Source organism: Nannospalax galili, unplaced genomic scaffold (assembly GCF_000622305.1).
Source record: "Nannospalax galili isolate Female #2095 unplaced genomic scaffold, S.galili_v1.0 scaffold488, whole genome shotgun sequence".
Classification (NCBI taxonomy): Eukaryota; Metazoa; Chordata; class Mammalia; order Rodentia; family Spalacidae; genus Nannospalax; species Nannospalax galili.
This window is the reverse complement of record NW_008360316.1, coordinates 307,464-327,950: the sequence shown is the minus strand read 5'-3', so window position 1 is coordinate 327,950 and position 20,487 is coordinate 307,464. Positions and strand designations below refer to the sequence as shown.

The window sequence follows — 20,487 nt, the reverse complement described above, 5'->3', positions numbered from 1 at the left end:
CACACACACACACACACACACACACACACACACACACACGCACACACACACGGAGGAAGTAACACTACAAATGGCACAGCCGCTCGGCACAAGCACATGCCGTCAACACCACGCCCACTACACCCCACATTCATAGACATAAGCCATCTCACACACACGCCCTCATGCACACGCACCACACCCAAGCACACAACACGCTCCTGCATACGCGCGCATCCCGTTCACACCCGCGTATGCACACAGATACCCTCGTGCACCGGCGCAGGGCGGTGACACCCGCGCGTCCCCGCGCGCGGCACCGAGAGGAGAGGGGCGGGGAGGGCGCTGCCGAGAGAGGCGGGAGCAGCCTGCGCGGGCGCCCGAGTTGAGTACGGGAACCCAGGCTGCAGCTCCGGGCTCCGAGCGTGGCGGGGACGCGCACCATGGACGCGAAGGTGGGCGGTGGAGAGGAGGAGGACTGCGTGGACTCGGGCGCGGAGACCGGAGGGTGAGCGGAGCAGGGCCGGGCCGGGCCGGGCCGGGTGGGGATCAAGCGACTGAGAGCACCGGGGAGCAAGGGGCGCTCCTCCCGCATCCTCCCGGGGACCTGGGGCTCCATCGCTGCGGCCAGTCCCCGGCCCAGCCGCGTGGTGCTCGGCTGTCCCGAGCAGGGCAGGGCGGGCCGCACGCAGAGCGGAAAGGTGGCAGGACCCGAGGTTCAACATGGTCACACCCAGCCCCGGTCCTTCAGGAGTGCCAGGCCTAGCCAGTGTGCCCTGGCAACGGCGTTGACTAGAAATGCTGTAGCTCTTGTTTCCAACGGCCCAGGGAACTCTCCCCGAGAGCTCCGGAACCCCCTGGAGTCAGCCCTGGAGAGGAGGAAAGCAGGTGGAGAGGTGGGACGCCTGAAAGTCTCTCAGAAGTCAGGGAAGAGGACGACATATATCACTTTAGGGCCCTTTTGGTGGCACTTTAGCCTGTGCTGCTGACCTGCCTCTCCATCCCGCCAACCCCTCTGAACTTCCTCCTGGTTCAGTGCACCTGCCCTAGCCTGAACCGCTGCTTTGGGAACCTGTAGTATGCTGTGATCTGGCCCTACTTGCATAGAACTCGTCCTATGCGCTTCAAAGAACTCAAACAATTAGCTCAAACCTTTGGAGACTAATTAGTCCTCTCCGGACAGCAGTTTTCCTGAGTAGGACAAAAGAGCGAATGCCTTGGCGGAGAGGAATGTCCTTGTGATGGTTTCCACCCAGCCCCTATCTAGAGGATTTTCCTGTGCAGTCAGCACCATATCCAGGATGCGGGTTCTACCCCAGAGGAAAGGGTGTCTTTTCCTATCTGGAGAGGACAGAGGCTACCCAGGCTACAGAAAATTTCAGAATTCCTGGAAGGTGGAGAGGTTTCAAGCTAATCTCAGGGTTTTGGCAGCCTCATGGGGGTGGGAAGAGAGGATTCCAGAATGGACACCTGTTCTAACCTGACCCTAAGAAAGCCTTCACCCCTAGCTCCTCCTGGCTCCCAACGCCTCGGTTCCTGCACCCTCCTCCACCACCCCTACCCATTCTAGGTGTGCATACTTCCTTGCAGTGGACTTCCTCCTTTATCCAACTTGGTCATCCATAGTGGGGTAACTTGGTTCTAACCTCTCTCCACCCCACACTGCCCTTGCTTTTACTCAACATTGACAAATGTTTATTTGACGTTTGTCAAATTAGTTTCTTTCTTGATTTTTGTGGTGCTGGGGTTTGAACGTAGGGCCCCCATGCATATTAGACTAGCATTCTTTCACTGAGTCACACCCCCCCCCATTTATCAACTTTAATGGAAGGTCCTTGGCTCCCCCAATCCTGGTTAGCAGGACCATGAATAAAAGAAACAAAGCAAAATTAACCAGCTCTTTTATAGCTAGAGTGAAGTATTCCTTATCCTATTTGTTTTCAATTTGCAAGGCTCACTGAAGCAGGTTTTCTTTCCCCATGGCCTGTGCCTTGGAGAAGGAAGAGGAAGTCCTGACCTTGAGGGGTGACTTCACCCCAGGAACCAGGGGTTAGCATGACATTTACCGGGGTTCCTGGGAGGGGCTGGCTGAGTGTGTGACACTGAAGCTTGTTTTCTGCCTGTCACTAAAATGAGTTTGTAACAGGACAGAATTGTTTAAATAATTATTGCATCATTAGCTTAAAGTAAAATATAAAATGATATGCTTTTACACGAGTCTCACAGTGTGCACCTTGGCCTTGTGTTTGCTGTCTACTCCTGTGTGTTCCTTGAGCTTTAGTTTAGCTATCAAAAACACTGGTCATAGTTGGCTCTTTTCTCTGGTGCTTTCTCTGACCTCTTCTATCCAGATTGAGTATAAAACACACAGAACTCACTCATTAAATGTTTACTATTGTTGCTGTTGTTGTTGTTTTGGTTTCTTGAAGTAGTCTCATGTAGTCCAGGCTGGACTTGAACTCACTAAGTAGCAGAGGACAACCTTAAACTCCCATCCTCCTGCCTCTACTTCCCAAGTGATGGAATTACAGACATGTACCACCATGCCCAGATTTCATTAGTATTTTTTTTTTTTTTTTTGAGATAAGGTCTCCCTGTAGCCTCAGTTGGCCTGGAACTCTCTATGTAGACTAGGCTGGCCCTGATCGCACAGAGATCAACCTCCTTTGCCTCTGCCTCCCAAGTGCTAGGATCAAAGCATGGACCACCATGCTGGGCTCATTAGTATTTCTTAACATAAATCTGATCATGTCTCTCTCCCTTCCAAACGTTTATGGCTCTTTTATCTATCAAGTGAAAGAATTTAATATGGCCTAGAATTGTAAGAGTCCAGTTCACAAACCATTCTTTGCCCTCTGCACTTGGTCACCCTGGCAAATTTTTCTGCTGCCTCACTTTGTCAAACAGCTCTTTCTGCCAGCTCTGCCCTTCTACCTGGCATGCCTGTCTATCAGGCGAAATTCTACTCTCTCTCAAGACCCAGCTCAAGTGATACATCCACTAAGACATCTGTCCTTAATTTGAGGTCCCATGAATAGCTTTAAGGTATAGAGAAAATAATGTACTTGGTTAGTTTTTATGATAAAACTTTCATTTATTATTTTTATGTGTATGAGTGTTGCCTGCATGTATGTAAATGCACCCACGTGGTGCAGTGCCTATGGAGTCCAGAAGAGGATGTTGGATCCCCTGAAACTGGAGTTCCAGGTGACTGTTAACCACCATGTGGGTGTTGGGAACTGAACCCAGGTCCTCTGCAAGAGTGGCCAGTGCTCTTAATTGCTGAGCCACCTATCTAGTTCTGAAAACGTTTTTTAAAAAATTGAATTCTCAAAGTATCCTATGGTCCCTTCTAAACCAAGTTAGGGGAGAATATGTGTTGTTTCATTTTCAGCAAGTATGGTCTTCAGAGACATTAAGTAAGAAGGCAAGTCAGCATTTGGGTCAGTTGGGTGTCTTTGCCTGGATTAGTGAAGGTCTGACTGGTGGCACCATTTTTGGAACTGCCCTTGAAGCCCTGGGAGAGATGAAATCAATTGAAGGTCACAGCCGATACTTGCCTACCACTGACTGCTCGCTGCCTACTATTCTGAGCCTTAGCGTGTTTCATTGGTTCACTGAGTCCTTGGACTGAGCTGTTAGAGCAGTAGGTTGTCCTTAAGCCCAGCCTTGAGAATCCATTGCATTGGAAAGTCAGGCAAAAGCGGGTGAGCTTATGATGACAAAACTCAAGAAGTCAGTCAGTGTGGGATAAAAGGATGAGGAACGAGCCGCCCTAGAAGCCAATGGGGAATTGAGTTGAGGAGAAACAAAGATGGATATTGTTTGAGAAACTCATTAAGATGAGGACTGGAGTATCTTTTATCGATGAAGATAATGAAGTGAGGATCTGATGACAGCAGAAGCCAGAGTAGAGTGGCCTCAGAAAGGAGCAGAATGTAATGAAAAGTCATTGCTAAGCTGCTTGTCTATAAATTTGTCCAGAAGAGAGGTATGGAGGAACAGTAACCAGAAGGATGAAAGAGATGAATTCCCTCCCTGCAGGGGCTCTGAGTGGACAATTATTGCCCAGAGAAAGGATTCTATAGCAAGGGATGCAGATGAAGATGAAGAAGGAAACATGACCTCACCTAATTCTTATGTTCTGAAGAGGTGGAGGCAGGTAGGCTTTAGCCCACATATGGATGAATGGGCTTTGGGTAGAAGAGGGCCAGAGGGGCAGAGGAAAGGGAAGACAGAGTTTCCATTCAGTATAATGCCATGCATAGAAGAACAGAGATTTGAAATGGGTTTTGGTCGGTAAAGAGTGGGAACTCATCGGGATGTCTGATTATGTGTTTGTGGAGACGAGAGTTGACCTATTTCTTTTCCTGCAGCTTTCATAGCTAGAGCTGGGCAGAGTCCCTGGGTAGTTGCATTCCTCACAGAGTAGAGAGGAGATCATTGCTAAGGATGGCTAAGGATTTTAGGGTATTGTTTAGGCTGATTAGCCTTCCTATCATTATCAGATCAGTGAAATGGTTCTAAGAAACTTTGTGGGTCCCACTGGCAGTGCACAGACTGGGCTGGTCACTTTGGAAGCTAGTGCTAGCCTGCTTGTATTAAAGTTCTGGCTCTTCATAGGAGTTGTGAAACCATGAGCTAGTTACTTAACCTCTCTGCTGTCAGTTTCCCCCTCTGTAGAGTGGGGACAATTATGTCTCCCTAAAAGGGCTCTTGTAAAGATTAAACGAGAGTGCAGATTTAAAGTTCCCAGAATGGTGACTGGCGAAAGTCAACCTGGACCCATTGAGGTAATTTCTCATCATTCCATTGTAACAAAGAACACTCCAAATGATAAACTTAGAGTTTTATATAATAATAATAGTGACTCTAGGACCACAGAGTCTCCTTTTGTTTAGTTTTCAGATAGTCTCTTTATATATCCCAGGATAGCCTCCAATTTAGAATCTTCTTGCCTCAGCCTCTCCAGTGAGAATTACAGGCATGTGCCACTATGCCCAACTCCATACATTCTTTATACCCAACACAGCAAACATTTTTATACACCTGAAGGAACTTGATTATCATTCAGAACATCCACAGGTCATGCCTCAGTATCATTACTATTAGTATACAAATGGGACGCAGAGATTTAAAGGTGTATGGCTCTTGGGTCTGCTGCCCAGATCTCCACTGTGCTTCCCACGTAGTAACTTTGCCTCTTAAGAACCATTTCATCTGTTATTAGCTCTTGTTTTCTTTTGATTAAAACACTGCCTTTTCTAACTGACCCACCTAACACAGGCCAAGACTAAAAGCAAGCTAGCATTCTTCTGTGGCAGTTGATGCCATTTGGAAACTCCACTTGAAAACAAGCCTGTGCCTCTGTACACTGTTGTAAGAAGCTGACAAATCACTGCTGACATTGACAGAGTAGCTCACGAAACAGAATTCCATAGCAGGGGGGCAGACAGTTCCTTGTAAATCCAAATAAAGCTGATGCTGTGTAATGAGGTTTCATTAGTGAGTCTCCAAGATCTGGCCTCCACCCTGCTCCTTCACACATGACTGTACCCAGTGGGTTATTTCATTCAGTAGTTTGATCTGGCATTTGTGGATTTCCACTTCTGCATCAGCTGTCACTGAAATTCTGGACATGGCAGTATCACACTAGACCCTATGTCTTTGGAAGAACTCCAACCAGTATTTATGAGAGAAAAAAGTCATGACTTGAGAGTTTAAACAGGTCGATGGGAGAAATAGCTGCAATAAAATTTTCATTGGGCCAGAATTTTTTTTTAAAGGACGCGGGGCTAGAGAGGTGGCTCAGTGGTTAAAAACACTGGCTGTTCTTGATCTGAGTTCAATTCCCAGCACTCACATGGCAGCTAACAACTGTTCCAGGTGATCCACTGCCCTCTTCTGCCTCTGCAAGCATTGCACACATGGTGCACTTGCATACGTGTAGACAAAACACTCATACACATAAAATAAAAATAAATAAATCAAAGAAAATTTAAAGGAAATCTTATGTAGAGGAAAAAATTATCTTTTAGTACTTAATGAAGTTTGTATTCAAGGCTACTCAGCTCTCGGTTACCATGGCATTCAATTCATTGCTCTGAGAATTAACTAGAAGTTCATGAGACACTGAGTGATGTTTTTGCAATAACAGGAAGATCAGTTTTACAGTTATGCAAAAATCAGTACTTATGCCATGGTTTTCCTGGAAAAGAAAATTTAGGAATATTCATTTTCTAAATATGTGCAAATTGGCAAGTCTAACAGTGGTAAACTAGCTCAGTTACAGAATATCTCTATATATAATCCCAGTGCATGTCATTATAGCTAAAAAATAGTCAGGGGACCTCAATAACTTTTTTTTTTTTTTTTTTTGAGAAAGACTCTCCCTGGATCCCCAACTGGCTTGAAACACTATATAGACCAGGTTGGTCTCTGTCTCACAGAGAGTCAAGTGCCTCTGCCTCCAGAGTGCTGGTACTTATAATTAATATTTGGAAATGTTTCTGTATGTGTCAGGCATGTGAAAATATATAGTCCTTGTATTGTGCTCTGTCTACAAACTATGTTTGAAAATTTTTCATCTTAAAATACTTAAGTTCTTTTGTGCTTCATGCTGAAAGGCTTGACTACCAGCAGGGGACATTCTTGTATTGGGAGACCAATAAACAGGGGTGTCAGGCTATCCCTAGACCCCCTATAGTAGTTTGGGGAGCACAAAGCCCTTCAGAAAGCCCTGTTCAAATATCTGGTTATTTTAATCTTTTTCTCCATAAAATTGACGTAAGCTTTACAGTTTGTCTTTCAGTAGCAATGACATTGGAAAATGAACTATAAATGTATTCACACCTCAGTCTGTGTTCCTAATCATGGCAATTTTTCTAATGACAAGAAGGTAAATATAAAGCTTTATTCAAATCTATCTCATCTCAGCATTTTATAAAAGTGGACAATCAAGGACATCATGAGGCTATTCCAAAGTGAAATGGCCGACTAAATTGTAACACCTCACTTCACCTAAAATGGTAATTACAGGAGTTACAGAGCAGCGTGTTCAAATGCTGTAAAATGAAAAGAGCAGTTCAACATAGTTATCTCCACCATTACTGCAACTGCGCAGATTCCGTAAACCTAGACCCTGAAGCTGAGAGCAACGTGGGAATTTTAGGTGACTCTTCTGTCTGATTTGTTTCCATGGGATGAAGGCTGGGATGCGCAGCTGGACAGAGACCATCCTTCATGGAGCGAGGGGCTTGTGTTTAACTAGTGAGCTTGAATTTCATCCAGTTAAGACAGGGTCAGATTGGTGCTGTGCAAAGACTGGCTTCTGTGTGGAGAGGAAATTGAAAGAACCCAGAGTGTCTGTCAGTTGGCAAGCTTAACTCCAGCAGTGCCGTTAGGGTCTTGAGGATGGCGGGGGGGGGGCGCTTGTGGAGAGGCATTATTATGCTAGCACCTATCCTAAGATACTACCAGTGCTCATCAAGATTCTTGAACTATGTTTCCAATGTTATTTTCATTACATATGGATGTGGCCATATTCATCTGTATGCAGATCTTTACAACGTCTGCCTATGTGAATCCCATCTGCTTCAGGAGTATCTGGAGATCCTAGCTGAAAAGACGACACATCTTTTGCTATAAGAGAAATAATAATATTTCACATTCTCATATGTTGTATTTGGATAGTCTTGCGACTGCTTGAAAGTCTGGCCATCCTGAGATGATCATGTTGTGACGGAATGGTTTTGCTTTGGCGTGTAGTACAGTGGATGTTTGTTGGGCATTCACTACATTTTATACATCGTTACATTTCTCAGTGTTGTCCTATGTGTTATTTATACTCTGCCTGGCTCCAGAAAGAATTTAAAGTGCCAGTGCCGGGTGCTGAATTCTGAGTTTCAGGATGTCACCAATCCTGAAAGCTTTCATTTCCCTCAGCCAACATGGCACCATGCCCTCGCCCCTACCCATCCTACTTTCTAGCTTGTTCCATGCCACCCACTCTGCCCACTGAGTCCAAACCTTGTCATTCCTCACCTCCTAGTCTCCTTACACTTTCCAGTTGTGATAGTGAATCTTCATTGTCAACCTGACTAGATTTAGAATTACCTACCAGATGAACATCTGAGCATATGAAAATGCTACCAGAGATGTTTAACAGAGGAGGGAACACCCACACTAAATGTGGATGGCATTATCCCACAGGTTTGGTATTGGACTGAATGCAAAAGGGGGAAAGGAGACAACCAGCTGAGCACCAGCACTTGTGTCCCTTAACCTCCTGTCTCTTGATACAATGTTTCCAGTGGCCTCACACTGCCACCACCATCCTTCCCCATCAGGATGGGGTATACCCTCAAAAAGACCCTCCTTTAAGTTTTTTGGTCAGATATTTTGTCACCATAACTAATATGCCAATTAATAAAATAAAACTGAACTTGACTTGTGTGTGTGCGTGCAGGTTATAATGAGATAAACACATCTCTTTAGTGTTATCCTTTCTACTTTGAAACTTCGGTGATTCTGACTACTAAAATATTTCATTTGAAAAAGAGACGAGCACATGCTGTTTTCTTTCCATTTCGTTTCTCTACCAATAAATCAGTGCATCATTTGGTCTAAGCAACGTAGCAAATTTAACCAGTAAGAGGAACATTTTTTTTTAAGTTTTACATTTGCTTTTTAAGGGTGGTAAGAAGCTCAGGTGAGTGAAATTGGGTGATTCAAGGAAGGCACCACAAGACTAAAGTAGTAAAAGGAGTGTCTATCTACAAAATTAAGCATAATTAAGCAGTTTATTTGCATAACTACATCCCCTAACTGCTAAGACATGATGAGTCCCTGTATCCCTAAGTTATCAATTCCTACTGAGAATGGCTTTGGGGCACAGGGAGGAATAAATGACTTCTACAACAAGTTTCTTGCCAGAGAGGGAAGTCTTAACAGCTCTGTGTGGGGCAAGGACTTGGCAGGATTTCCATTCTCACAGTGGCTGACTGCCAGCCGCTGAGTTCTCAACATAAAATCCACAAGGGTCATGTCTTTCAACCTTACCCTGCTTTCCTCCTTCTCTGTCACAGTCCACATCCTGTAGCTCTCCTACCTAGCAGGATTAGGAACTGAAATCAGTTGAAATCTCCCCATGTTGAACATCCCTGCTGGTCAGCCAAACTTGGAATACGGACACCCCTCCCCTCCCCACTCCGCAGTTAAGTTCTTTCTCCCCACACGTGGGATTCCTTCCATTATCTCAGCAAAGAGGCCTGAGGTGGTGCTGTGCAAACACTGGAAGGCTTAAACCTTTAGAGGAGTTGTGAATTTGTTGAAAACATGAGGCCTTTCTCCCCAGAAAAATAAACACTCAAAAAAATTTCCAGCAAATTTAGATGGCTTGGGAATCCCACAGGACAATTCACAGAGCCCATATGAAGGTTCCCAATTTCCAAACTGCCTCAAAGTTTCGCTTTCAAGTTCAAACATAGCAGTAATTTGCACAGAAGGAGGATCAACACTCTTGTTCTCCACCAGTGACATTTTTTTAGTGGGTAAATGCTGCTCGCCACTGACCAAACTCTCAGTCTGAGTGGCTCATTTGGATAAAGGAAAATGGTGTCTAATCCTACTGACACTGAGATCTTGTGTTTCAGGTCTGACTACAGCCATCGGTCTTCCACCAGCAGTAAGTATACTTTAAATGTCCTTCAGTGTAACAGTGCCCCAGGGTCAGTAGCGCAGAGGGCATTTATGTGGCGCATGCTTTAATAGTAAGGAAGACACAACAAAGAATGTGGTACCAGAAGCTCTAACTGAGGCTCTTCCTGGAGAACTTGATTGTGCCTTGATTTCAAGACCAGATAGATATAGGATTCCTTTCCCTATAGCAAGGCAGCTTGAAGGACGTGCCCCAGGCTTTACCAGCAGCCACTAGACCTTCTAGGAGAATCTTCAAGGACCCAGTTAGTTCATTCTTTACCACTGTCCCTCAAGTCCCTGCTTCATGTAGGCCAAGACAAAGTTCAGAGCACTGTGTGCTGCTCGGTGGGGTTCAACCAGCTCCTCTCCCAGGAGCGTTCTTTCCAGTACTGCTGTCTCAGCGGGCAGGTGTCCCCTGCCCACATGGAGGTGGATGTCCATCTCTGAGAACTCCTATGAGGTTCATTACAGAAATACCAACAAAGGCTGTAGTTAGGCAATTTAGCTATCATTTCTCCAAATAACACAGAGCTAAAAGGAGTAGACTTTTTTGGTGGTGGTGGTCCTGCAGTTTGTACCAAGAGCCTTGTGCTAAGCAAGCGCTCTGCCCCTCAGTTCTACCACTGCATTCCTGGATGTAGACATTTTTATTAAACCGTCTTCTTATTTTTAAAAATAAATCCTGGATCATTATGTATGGTAAAAAAGATTGACTGAGAATATGTTTATACCAACAGTCTAAATATAAAGCTGTGCCTATATTAAAATATAAGTAAATGTATTCATGAGAAATCTTATGTCTAGAAAGGATTGTTAGTGATTCGAATCATTACATCAAAGCTATTCACATTGATTAACCATTTATTTTAAAATAACCAAAAACAATTGTCTTACAGTAAGAGCCTTGAGTTTTGAATCAGTAAATACTGAATTGTCTTACCCTCTCTGCAGTCCTGTTAAACTCTCAATTCTAAGTAGTTTGCAAATGGAGAGACACTTAATTGGATTATTCTATTTAGTGATGTTCTGGCTTGGTTTTCCTTTTCAATAGGGGACCATAAGGAAAGTGGAATATCTGGAATTGTAGTTAAGTGTCAAATTATATTTGTTAGGATGACTGCAGCAAGCAATTTCTGATCATTCTGGCCAACGGGAGACCCAACATTGCCCCCTGGTTATTATGAACCATTATAATCATGAGAACAGCGCTGCACTGGCTCCCACCTGGCCTGAAGCTGCTGTGCTACTAACCCTCCTGAATGCTCTCTCTGGGCTACCATTTTCATTTCTCTCAGTTTGGTCCACAGGCTAAGATTCTTCAAGAATGATTTTCTAAAATACTCGCCTGAAGCCCTTGCTTAATTTGTAGTTCTCAAATCAGTCCTCTGGGTCACAACAAAGCACCTCTCCAGGCAGTGAAGCTGGTAATTTGGTCTGCAATGCCTCCCCTCCACTGTTTTAATTGCAGTCTCTGTGTTGCACTTTCTCTACGTGCAGCTGGGACCAATACTGCGTTCTGGCTGTTGTGGGGCTGCACACTCTGCACTGCTGGGACCTCATAGTGAGTGTGTGTTCCCATCAGGAAATGTGTTAAGCTACAAATAATAATGAAAAATAATGGTTAGGCAAGTAGGGTTTGTTCTCCTCCATCATTAAAACGAACCAGGTTCGGGGGAGGCAGGGCAGGTCTGGGACAGAAGCATCTTTCTGCTACACCGAGCTCAGTTTTTGACGTCCATCTTTAAGGCTGCTTCAGAGTTACAACATGGCTACTCCCACCACAGCCAGCATCATGTCCTTATTCTCCACTGGAAAAAATATACAGAGGGTTAGAGTGTTACCAGAGTTTTTAGGGTCAAAGTGTAGGATTTGGAAGTCCCAACAAGCTAGGCTGGGACAGTCATTCTCAATACACCAATTAAGAGACAAGCAATGTGAAAGGCAGGCCTGTTTTCATTGTGACTGCATTAGAAAGAGGAACCCCAGGTCCATCATGAGGCGCTGACATGAGGTTTAGGTTTAAATACAGGGCTGGAGGTAAGCATAACTAAGCTGTCTACACTGTCTTGGTCAATGGGTCTCCCCCATCATTGTCTGGGCGCCCAGCTCTCCTGCCAGATGGTCTGACAAGTTGTTAGAACTGTGTGAACTCTCTTCTGGAAGGCAGTTCCTCCTCTGGCTGGCACCAGAGCTGCAACCTTTTCTTCTATCCAGTATGAGATTCCTGAGAAAATTCTAATTTCTTGAAGACCGTTATTTCAATAGTCTCATAGCCAAAGAGGCACAAATGTCTCTCTAGATTATCTTTGCTCTAACCAGGATGGTTACAAAAGGGTACTTGCCAGCAGAGTCATCCTCACCTGTTTTGTTTTTTTAGATGTCTCAGGTAGCCTGAGTTGGCCCCAAATTCTCTATATAGCAGAGGATGACCCTGAATTTATGATCCTCCTGCCTTTGCCTCCTGAGTACTAGGGTTTCAGGCATGCATCTCCATGGCTGGTTTAGTCTGTGCTGCTATTGAACCCAGTGCATGCCCTGCAAATACTCTACCAGCAAAACCATATTTCTAGGCCCCATCCTCACTTTGTAAGTTTTCCCAAAGACATTACCTAGTAATTCTCTTAGGCCTTGAACCAGAACTTGGCTCATGTTTATCTCTAGTTCCTAGGGGTCAGCAACCCACTCCTGATAGTAAGAAAGAAGAGTGGATACTGGTGGCCATGATGGAGCCCTCTGTATGACTGCCCTAGAACTGCGGGGTTCCCAACCCCCATTTGTGGATCTGGAGGCACCTCTTTATCCCATGGTTGTTCTCCACAACTGTCAGCCTTTCTCATGGGATGACTTCTGTCTGAGTGATTCCTGGAGGAGTAGCTCAGGGATAAAGCACTTTCCTAGTAGAAACGAGGCCCTGGATTTGATGGCAAAAACCAAATAAACTGAATGATTCCTGTTTCCTGGTTGGAGCATTGGTGCAAACCCTTCATTATTAGAAGATGGGTGCTCTGTGTGTGCTTCTTACCCAGCATTCGCAGGGGCTTGACAGCATGGCACAGTATCTGCTCAGCTTGGCAGGAGCCTCAGAGCAGACTGTATCACAGTCTTAGTTAAACCATAACAACCCACTGTTGTAAGAACTAACTGTGGCGCTATAAGAACTGTAATTCATCCCTTCTGAGGACAGCCCCAATGCCCTAATCATAATTAGGCCCCTCTTGATTAAGGTCCCACCACTAATACATCAACATTCTCAGGGCCAAGCCTCCTGCATTGAACCCTTCTGATTTGTTTACCAAGGGCCAAGTGCACCACTCTATTCCAGCCTGTTTTCTGTGCTGTAGAATGAGGCAGTTCAATAGGATGTCCTCTAAGGACTCATACAGAAGTTCTAGGTTCTAGAAGGTTTAGGGTGCTGAGACCAGAACATCTTAGAAACTGCTCTTAAAAGAGAGAGAGGGATAAAAGGGGGATGGAACAGAAGAGGAAAGAAGGAAAGACTTGGGCCTTTTCTTTTCGTTCTTGGCCCAGAATCAAAATCTAAGGGACTGAGCATCTCTCCAGAGGGGCTAAAGTGTTAATTTCAAAGTAAGGGGTGTTAAGAGTCAACACCAGCTTTTCTGCACTGTTTGTTGCCTGGAAGTCATGGTTAGTGAGCTATCATGGTGAGAGGCAATGTCTGCTTTTTCTTCCCTGCCAATGTCCAGATCTGGGGCAGGAAGGTTGGGCAGATGGGGTGTGGCTCTTCTTCCCCATCCTGGAGTCTCAGTTGTACTCTCCACATCCTGTGATCCCATCCAACTTCGCTGGCGTGGCTGAGGGACTCCTGTAATCGTTGCCTTCATTTTGTTTAGGTGAGTTTTTCCAGATTGCAGCTGGTCTATTTGTCCTTGCTAAACTGTTGGAGAAGGCAAGCTTTCGTTCATGCTTTCTGAAAACTGTGAAACTTGAACACTTCCGAGAACTGCGGTCATAAAGTCACAGTGCTTCCTGAGGAGGATGCATTCTATTCATACTCTCAGAATTTTAGGTTGTGTTTTCAGAAATGTGCTGAAAAGATCATCCAGCCATGAGGCACAATCTGCATTCTTAAGTGGTTTGAATAAAAGGGGCAAATTTTATAAACAGGATGAAAGAAAAACAATAATTATACCAGGGAAATAAAATCAAGTGTGCCATGTAATGCTAATGAAATCTGATCTGTGTGACTGAATATTTCCCTTCAGATAAAGATTATAATCATACTTGAGAATTATTCTTAGAAGGTTCTAGGAGCATAAGAGTTACGTTTTTAGGAACAGATGATATCTCTTAAGGATATCTAACCCAAGAATAATGCCAGTGGGAAGAAGACAAAGAATTAACTAGCTCTATTTGAGCCTGTTCTTCAAGACCCTCCTAATTTGGGCCTAAATGGGCTCTACCCCCAAACTCAAGACAACTGTTAGCTCTTTTCCTGGCACCTTGCATGGTACCAGTGACAGCAGCCGTGGCTTACAATTTTGTATCCTTCATTCTTCCCAAAGCATCAGTCGTCAAGCCTCAGTCAGTTGAAGTGGCACAGAGGGCATGTTGTCTCCCAGCTCCTGGCCACACCCTGAGGCATTCTGGGACTGACATTTAGGGCAGAATGTCCCTGAACAGTGTGTTCTGCTCTCCTGAGCTCTAGATCATACAACAAGACTACAAAAAAAGGTTAATCTTCACTGTCAATTTGGCTGGATCTAGAACCACTCTAAGAGACTTACCACCACTGGGTGTACCTATGAGGGTGTTTCCAGAAAGTGAACTCAACACCAGCCTTTGTCTCTCACTGCTTCCTGGTACACTAATATTTGAGCAAGCAGCTGCCACATACTTCCATAACCACATAGCCACCATGCCTTCCCCACCATGATGGACCATATCTTCTCAAACCATGAGCCAAAATAAACCTCTCTTCCTTTAAGTAGCTTTTATTAAATATTTTGTCACAACAACAAGAAAAGCAGCATATTAACATAGTACATGTGATCAGAGGAGCGGGAGTCCCTGAACTGGGTTTTTAACCTACCAAGTTCCTGCTTGTTCCTTCAGTGACTCATGTAGCTTCCCTGTTTCCTGTTCATGTCCCTCTGCTAGCCGAGTGCTTCTGCAGGCCACAAGTCCAATGGGGTTCCATTCCCTGGCTTTGCTAGGGCCTTGTCTTGGAAATGACACCAAAGCCAATCCTGAATATACCCAGGTGATGCTCTGGGCCCCTAGAAACACATTTATCATGAGGGAAAGGGGGCCAAAAGGACCATGGATGTTCTCTTGAGAAAGGCCAGGCATCCTGGCTAGCTGCAAGGTGCTATCCTGACCAAGAGCCACCACCCACCAGACTTGTCAGTCCAGCCTTGCTGCTGAGCCTGGGGTGAGCTGCTTCCCTTTCCCAATGTCTTTTTCTGGCAGGTTATCAACTTCTGAGTTCTCAGTAGTTTTTGCTTTCCCCAGCAGCTCCAGGATATTTCCTGGAGCATTATATTTATTTTGACATTGGTTGCTTTTGTGAAGCCCCTCAGCCTGCTGGAGAGGTGAACGCATTGTGATTTAATTACTAATTCAACTGCTGCTTGGAAAGCATCACACTGCAAAGACACAGTAGTGTACTGTGGACCCATCACTCTGCAGGAGCTCAATGCAGCCTGGGCAGCATAAAATGTTTAATCCTTTCCTTTCTGTTTTATTAGAGACAATAACTTACTGACAGATTCTTCCCAGTTTAGAGCCAGAGGTGAACGCATTGTGATTTAATTACTAATTCAACTGCTGCTTGGAAAGCATCACACTGCAAAGACACAGTAGTGTACTGTGGACCCATCACTCTGCAGGAGCTCAATGCAGCCTGGGCAGCATAAAATGTTTAATCCTTTCCTTTCTGTTTTATTAGAGACAATAACTTACTGACAGATTCTTCCCAGTTTAGAGCCATTTTTATCATCACACACACACACACACACACACACACACACACACACACACGCAAAGGACGATCAGTATTTTGGAAGATGTGGTAGTGGCCAATTTATCTTGATCTATTATAAACATTGTAATCATTTTCCCTTCTGTTTTTCATAAGTGACTTTGGTTCTCAGAACAAATATTCTTTCAGTCTTAATCCACAAAATTGAGACAAAATTCATATCTCTTCACTAATCATCATGAAGAATAATTCCTACCATTGAATTTGCTGAAATGGGTGATTACCATAGAATGGTAATATGCACAGATTTGAGGAAGACACAGACATCCATCCCTACCACAGAAACACATTAAGAAAAGAGTCGACAGTGTTTCTAAAATTAGAGTGCAGCTTTTAGACAAAGTTGTGCTTGGACTGGGACCTATCACTGCTTCCCTTAACTTCCTCAGTTTCCAAAGGGCAAATGAGGTTGTTTGACATGCTGTTGTGAACCCACAGCTGACCTAAGTCAAATAAAAGCACTGTGGAGATGGTAGACTGATTTCTGAATGGAGGAAGTTCACAGGGTTTTGAATTCCTACCCCACCAGGCCATAGAATTGATTGAACAGCTTCTAGTAACTGGATCTCCAGTTTCATTACATTTAAGATATATTCTGGCACAACGGTCACGTTCATGTGCAAGATTGTTCTCAAGCATCACAGTGAGCCATTGCATGGCTGGACTGGAACAACTGCAGCCCTGGACAGGCTTCTCCATGCATGGTGTTAGTCGATGGCATTAGTGATGACATGTCCCTTCTTGGGTAGGGCCAGGACTTCAGAGACCAGTGAGAAGCCTCCTAGATGTGAGTGTGAGCAAAGCAGTCTGGTTTCCTCTGCCCTCCATTGTGGTTGTCGATGTAAAGTTTTCACTTAGATGTTTCTACTGCATGTCCTGATGTGAATACCTGGGATGCCTAAAGCTGCTGAGCCTGTACCTGGCTGTGATGGTGGCCTTACCAGCATCCGCTCCCAAAGCCATGGCCTCACCACAGCTTGCCATGACTGGGACAGCTCTTCCCACATCCCGCACACGAGACCCTTCTGTCGTAAGTATAGCATCGTTGCCGTGTTCCTGAACCTTCCTCTCAGGAGTAGAGCCATTTAACATGTAGCTTGTGGGTGACACTATTTAAAAAATTGCCTCAGACCTGGGAATATAATTTATGGTAGATATGGGTCTTGCAGTCATTCAAGTGGAGGCTTAGCCACATTCCCAGAGCACCAGAACACCAGTAGGTGCATATCAGAGTAGCCCATTGGCCCACATTTTGTTAGCCTGGTAGAACACATGTAATTATTACCCTGGGGAACTTGCTGCCTCAGAAATACAGAGTCCCAGATCTCACCCCTGAGTCAAGTGTGTAGTATATGCTGGAAGTTCGAGAGGCACTGAGCTAGCCCAGCTTCCCATTAAGCAAGTTTGCTCTTAAATCATTCCCGACAGACATGGCTTACACCAGTCTCCTGTGCATGGATTCTAGTTTTGTGATTTTATCATCTGAGGGCTTTCTGATCTGCATAGTGTCTGGTGAGGAAATTTGTTCACTTAATAAATATTTGAATTATTCTGTTGAATTTTTAAAATAAAGGGAATTACATTCCCCTCCCCACTAAGAAAAGGTTATTTTAAACCATAAAACACATCCCTTATGCTTTGGGGTTCTGTTTGACAATGGGGGCAGCATTACTTGTAGGATTGTGGAAATGGCAAATGAAATCTCTGAGGTAATGAAACACCTAAAGCCTATGTTTTTTGCTGGTGTGGGGTACACACTTTCTCTTCCTGGGAACCTGAGAAGCCAGTGTTACTGTTTGACAGCTGATTTTAGGAAACAATAACCAAAGCTATGCAACAGAAAATCAAAGGGTAAGGACTGCTCACTACACTATGCTGACATCTATTTCAAAATAGTACAGGGTAGTCCTTCCACTTCAAAGATAGGAGATCTGGCTTCAGAGTTTTAATTTTTAACTACAGCAACACAAAAGGTATAAGTCTCTATCCAGGGTATAAAAGAAAACCAGAACCAGATTAAATTTTCCCAGAGAATACCAATGGGCAGCTCAGGATGCCTCGTCCACCAAGGTTGTCAGGACCCGGAGAGAAGGGGCAAAAGTGAGTGGCTGACACCACTTGTACCTCCCTTAATGTGCCTATGACTTTTCTTATTTAAAAAAATAACTTTTTTGCCCACATAATGCATAGTTGTTTCGTTTTTTAAAGTCAGAAAATACAAATTCAGAAAAAAAAGATTAAAACTCAGAATTCTAACTTCCAAAACAACCTTTGTTTGCCATTTGTTGTCTACCTTTGCACATTTTATGGTCATCTATATTCCTGTAGATGTATTTATTAGAATGGTAGTGTGTAAGAGAGACAGAGACAAAGAGTCAAATTTTCTCATTATTAGCATTGTAGATGTAGGTGTGCATCAGAAAAGTTCCTTCTATGGCAGTTTGAGCATCTGTCTAGAATTTATTCCACTGCATTTCTGTGTCATACCTTACTCCATTCCACAGTGCTCCCAAACAGGTCTTGTGAGGTCTAGTCCACCTTTCTTGATTATCAATACTGTTGCCAAGAACATCTTTGCTCTATTTGTGTCCATCCTCCATTATGAGGATGAGCTCCTGCAGGCAGAAGTACCGGGATAAAGATGTGCTCTTTATAAAGCTTCTGGCCCCTTCTTCCCATAGCTATACACCATTTCACTCTCCCACTGGCATGGAAGAATCGGCAAGTGTCTATTAAACATTGTGAGTTAATATTCAAGAAGAGAGATATTCATACTATGTATAGGCACACACACATATATACACACTCTATATTTGTGGATGATGTGCAAAACTGCTCTGTGGAATAGGATATAAATGAGAAGAGTCTTGGGGTTTGGAACTCCTCAAGTTGGATTCTATTCCTTCTCTGCCATTGAAAGTATGACATCATTCCTTCCAGCCTCGGGCAGCATAGGTAGCCAGTACACACGTTTAGTGGGAAGTTACTAGTGCAGTAGGCAGTTCCAATTCAGTATCCCTGCTGCTGCCTTTAACATGTGATGGGATAATAGGTTGGAAGTCTAGCTGGATGGATGGGGTCACAGGTTAGAGTGGAGAAGGTGGAGGTCTGTCCTTGAGATGACATGCCATCACTTGTTATCTCCACAAGAGCCACTATTGCAGTAGAGAACCTTGCCCTTCAGACCATTTCCTCTGCTGTGAGTTGAAAGAAAATAACTTCAGAATATTGATCTATGGGTTTATCTGTCCCCATTTTCCTGAAAGCAATAAACTCAGGACTCTGCAGGTAGAGGGCCCCAAGCTAGTAGAAAAGTTGTGGGGAAGGGGAAAGTACCTAATATTTTGTCCTGTACATCGTTGGGAACTTACCATCTCCCATTGGTATTTTTCCTGTGTCTGTTATATCAGTGTCTGTCCTCAGTTACACAGTGAGATCCAAGGACAAGGATGTTGCTTGAGTGTGAAATGTCCCCTCAGGCTCATGTGTTTGAACACTTGGGCCCCATCTGGTAGCAATGTTTTGGGAGGTTGTGGGACCGTTTAGACCTTTTAACAGACTTGGGCTGTAGGTTCCAACCTGAGCCCTTTGTTTCCTGATCCATCAAGCTGTGAGCAAGCCCCCTCCTGCTCCCACCACCACAGATGGGAGTCACTCACTCTGTCTACCACACCTTACCAGCCATGATGGGCTATACCCTCAACCGTAAGCCAAAATAAACTCTTTTTGCCCTAGGTTGTCCCTGCCGGGTATCTTGTCACAATGCTGGGAAAAGTGACTGTGTCTCTTTCTGCACAGTCCTTAGGGCCTTCACAGGATCAGGCATGTTAGGGCTGGGAGAAGTTGAGGTATGAAGGTCAGAGACTGGAAGTGAGGGCTGGGAGAGATTCATTCTGCCTTTTGACCTGCCATTGACTAGTCAACCTGGAAAAGTAGGCCAACTTCATCTGTTAGCAGAGGCCCAGATGGAATATCTCACCTGTCCTTAATTTTTATTCATATCCAGGTAGTTTTCTCCTCAAATGTGCCTGAAGTACATATTGCCTAGGGAGACCTGGGATCAAGAATGGTGAATGTTCAGTGTCATATTGAAACTGATAGTGTTTAGCTATTCCACTGAATTTTAGGCCAACAAAATGAGAACCTCAGCTCCACTCTCTGTATTTTATTCTGACCATGAATGAGGCCCAACACTAGATTTCAGCACTGATTTTCATATACTGACATTCGGGATGTATTTTGCTAAGACATACACAGCGTCTTGTCTTAGAGCAAATGTGGTAGCTAATCATTGTTCATCTTTCTTAACATCCTGCCAGAATACCCCCCCCCTTTAAAAACAAATCTCCATTAATATAATTCTAATAATCCTGTTCCTGGCTATGTGTAAAACTGAGAGCCCTGGAACTCTCTAGTTAAGTCCCTGAGATGGGTGATGGCTTCGTTTCCCGCTTTAGATTTGTTTCTTAAAGCTAGGTGAGTATTAATTCTGGTCTTGTTCAGGCTGTGCTGTAGACTCTCCAAATCTGTAAGATTATATTGAGAACTCAGCATCCCAGGATGCTTTTGTCACTGGTGAAAATGACAAATACTGAATGTGGTTTGCAAGGAACTAAAATTACTGAGCAGAAGGAAAGATTCTGGGCAAAATGCCACAGTCTCACCAGTCTCAAACCCTGGAACTTTTATTATTTTTTGTTTTGGGTTTTTTTTATTTTTTTTTAAATATTTTCTTTATTATTTTTATTTTATGTGTATGAGCGTCATGCCTGCATGTATGTGAGTGCACCAGTGTCGTGCAATGCCTG

General features: G+C 44.3%; 1 protein-coding gene across 2 annotated transcripts in view; it reads left to right on the top strand.

The window, feature by feature from the left end:
* The first annotated feature begins 225 nt into the window (after nt 1-225).
* Nucleotides 226-20,487, top strand: part of Fam124a (family with sequence similarity 124 member A) — a 56,602-nt gene continuing 36,340 nt past the window's right edge. Inside the window, exons 1-2 of one of the 2 annotated variants that reach the window (XM_008824956.3) lie at nt 226-487; nt 9,633-9,664. In XM_008824956.3, the coding sequence (XP_008823178.1) occupies nt 423-487; nt 9,633-9,664 (97 nt within the window). In that variant the 5' untranslated portion in view covers nt 226-422. Of the gene's footprint in view, nt 488-9,632; nt 9,665-16,537; nt 16,710-20,487 lie in introns of those variants that run through there. The other variant, XM_029559599.1, reaches the window with a different exon arrangement.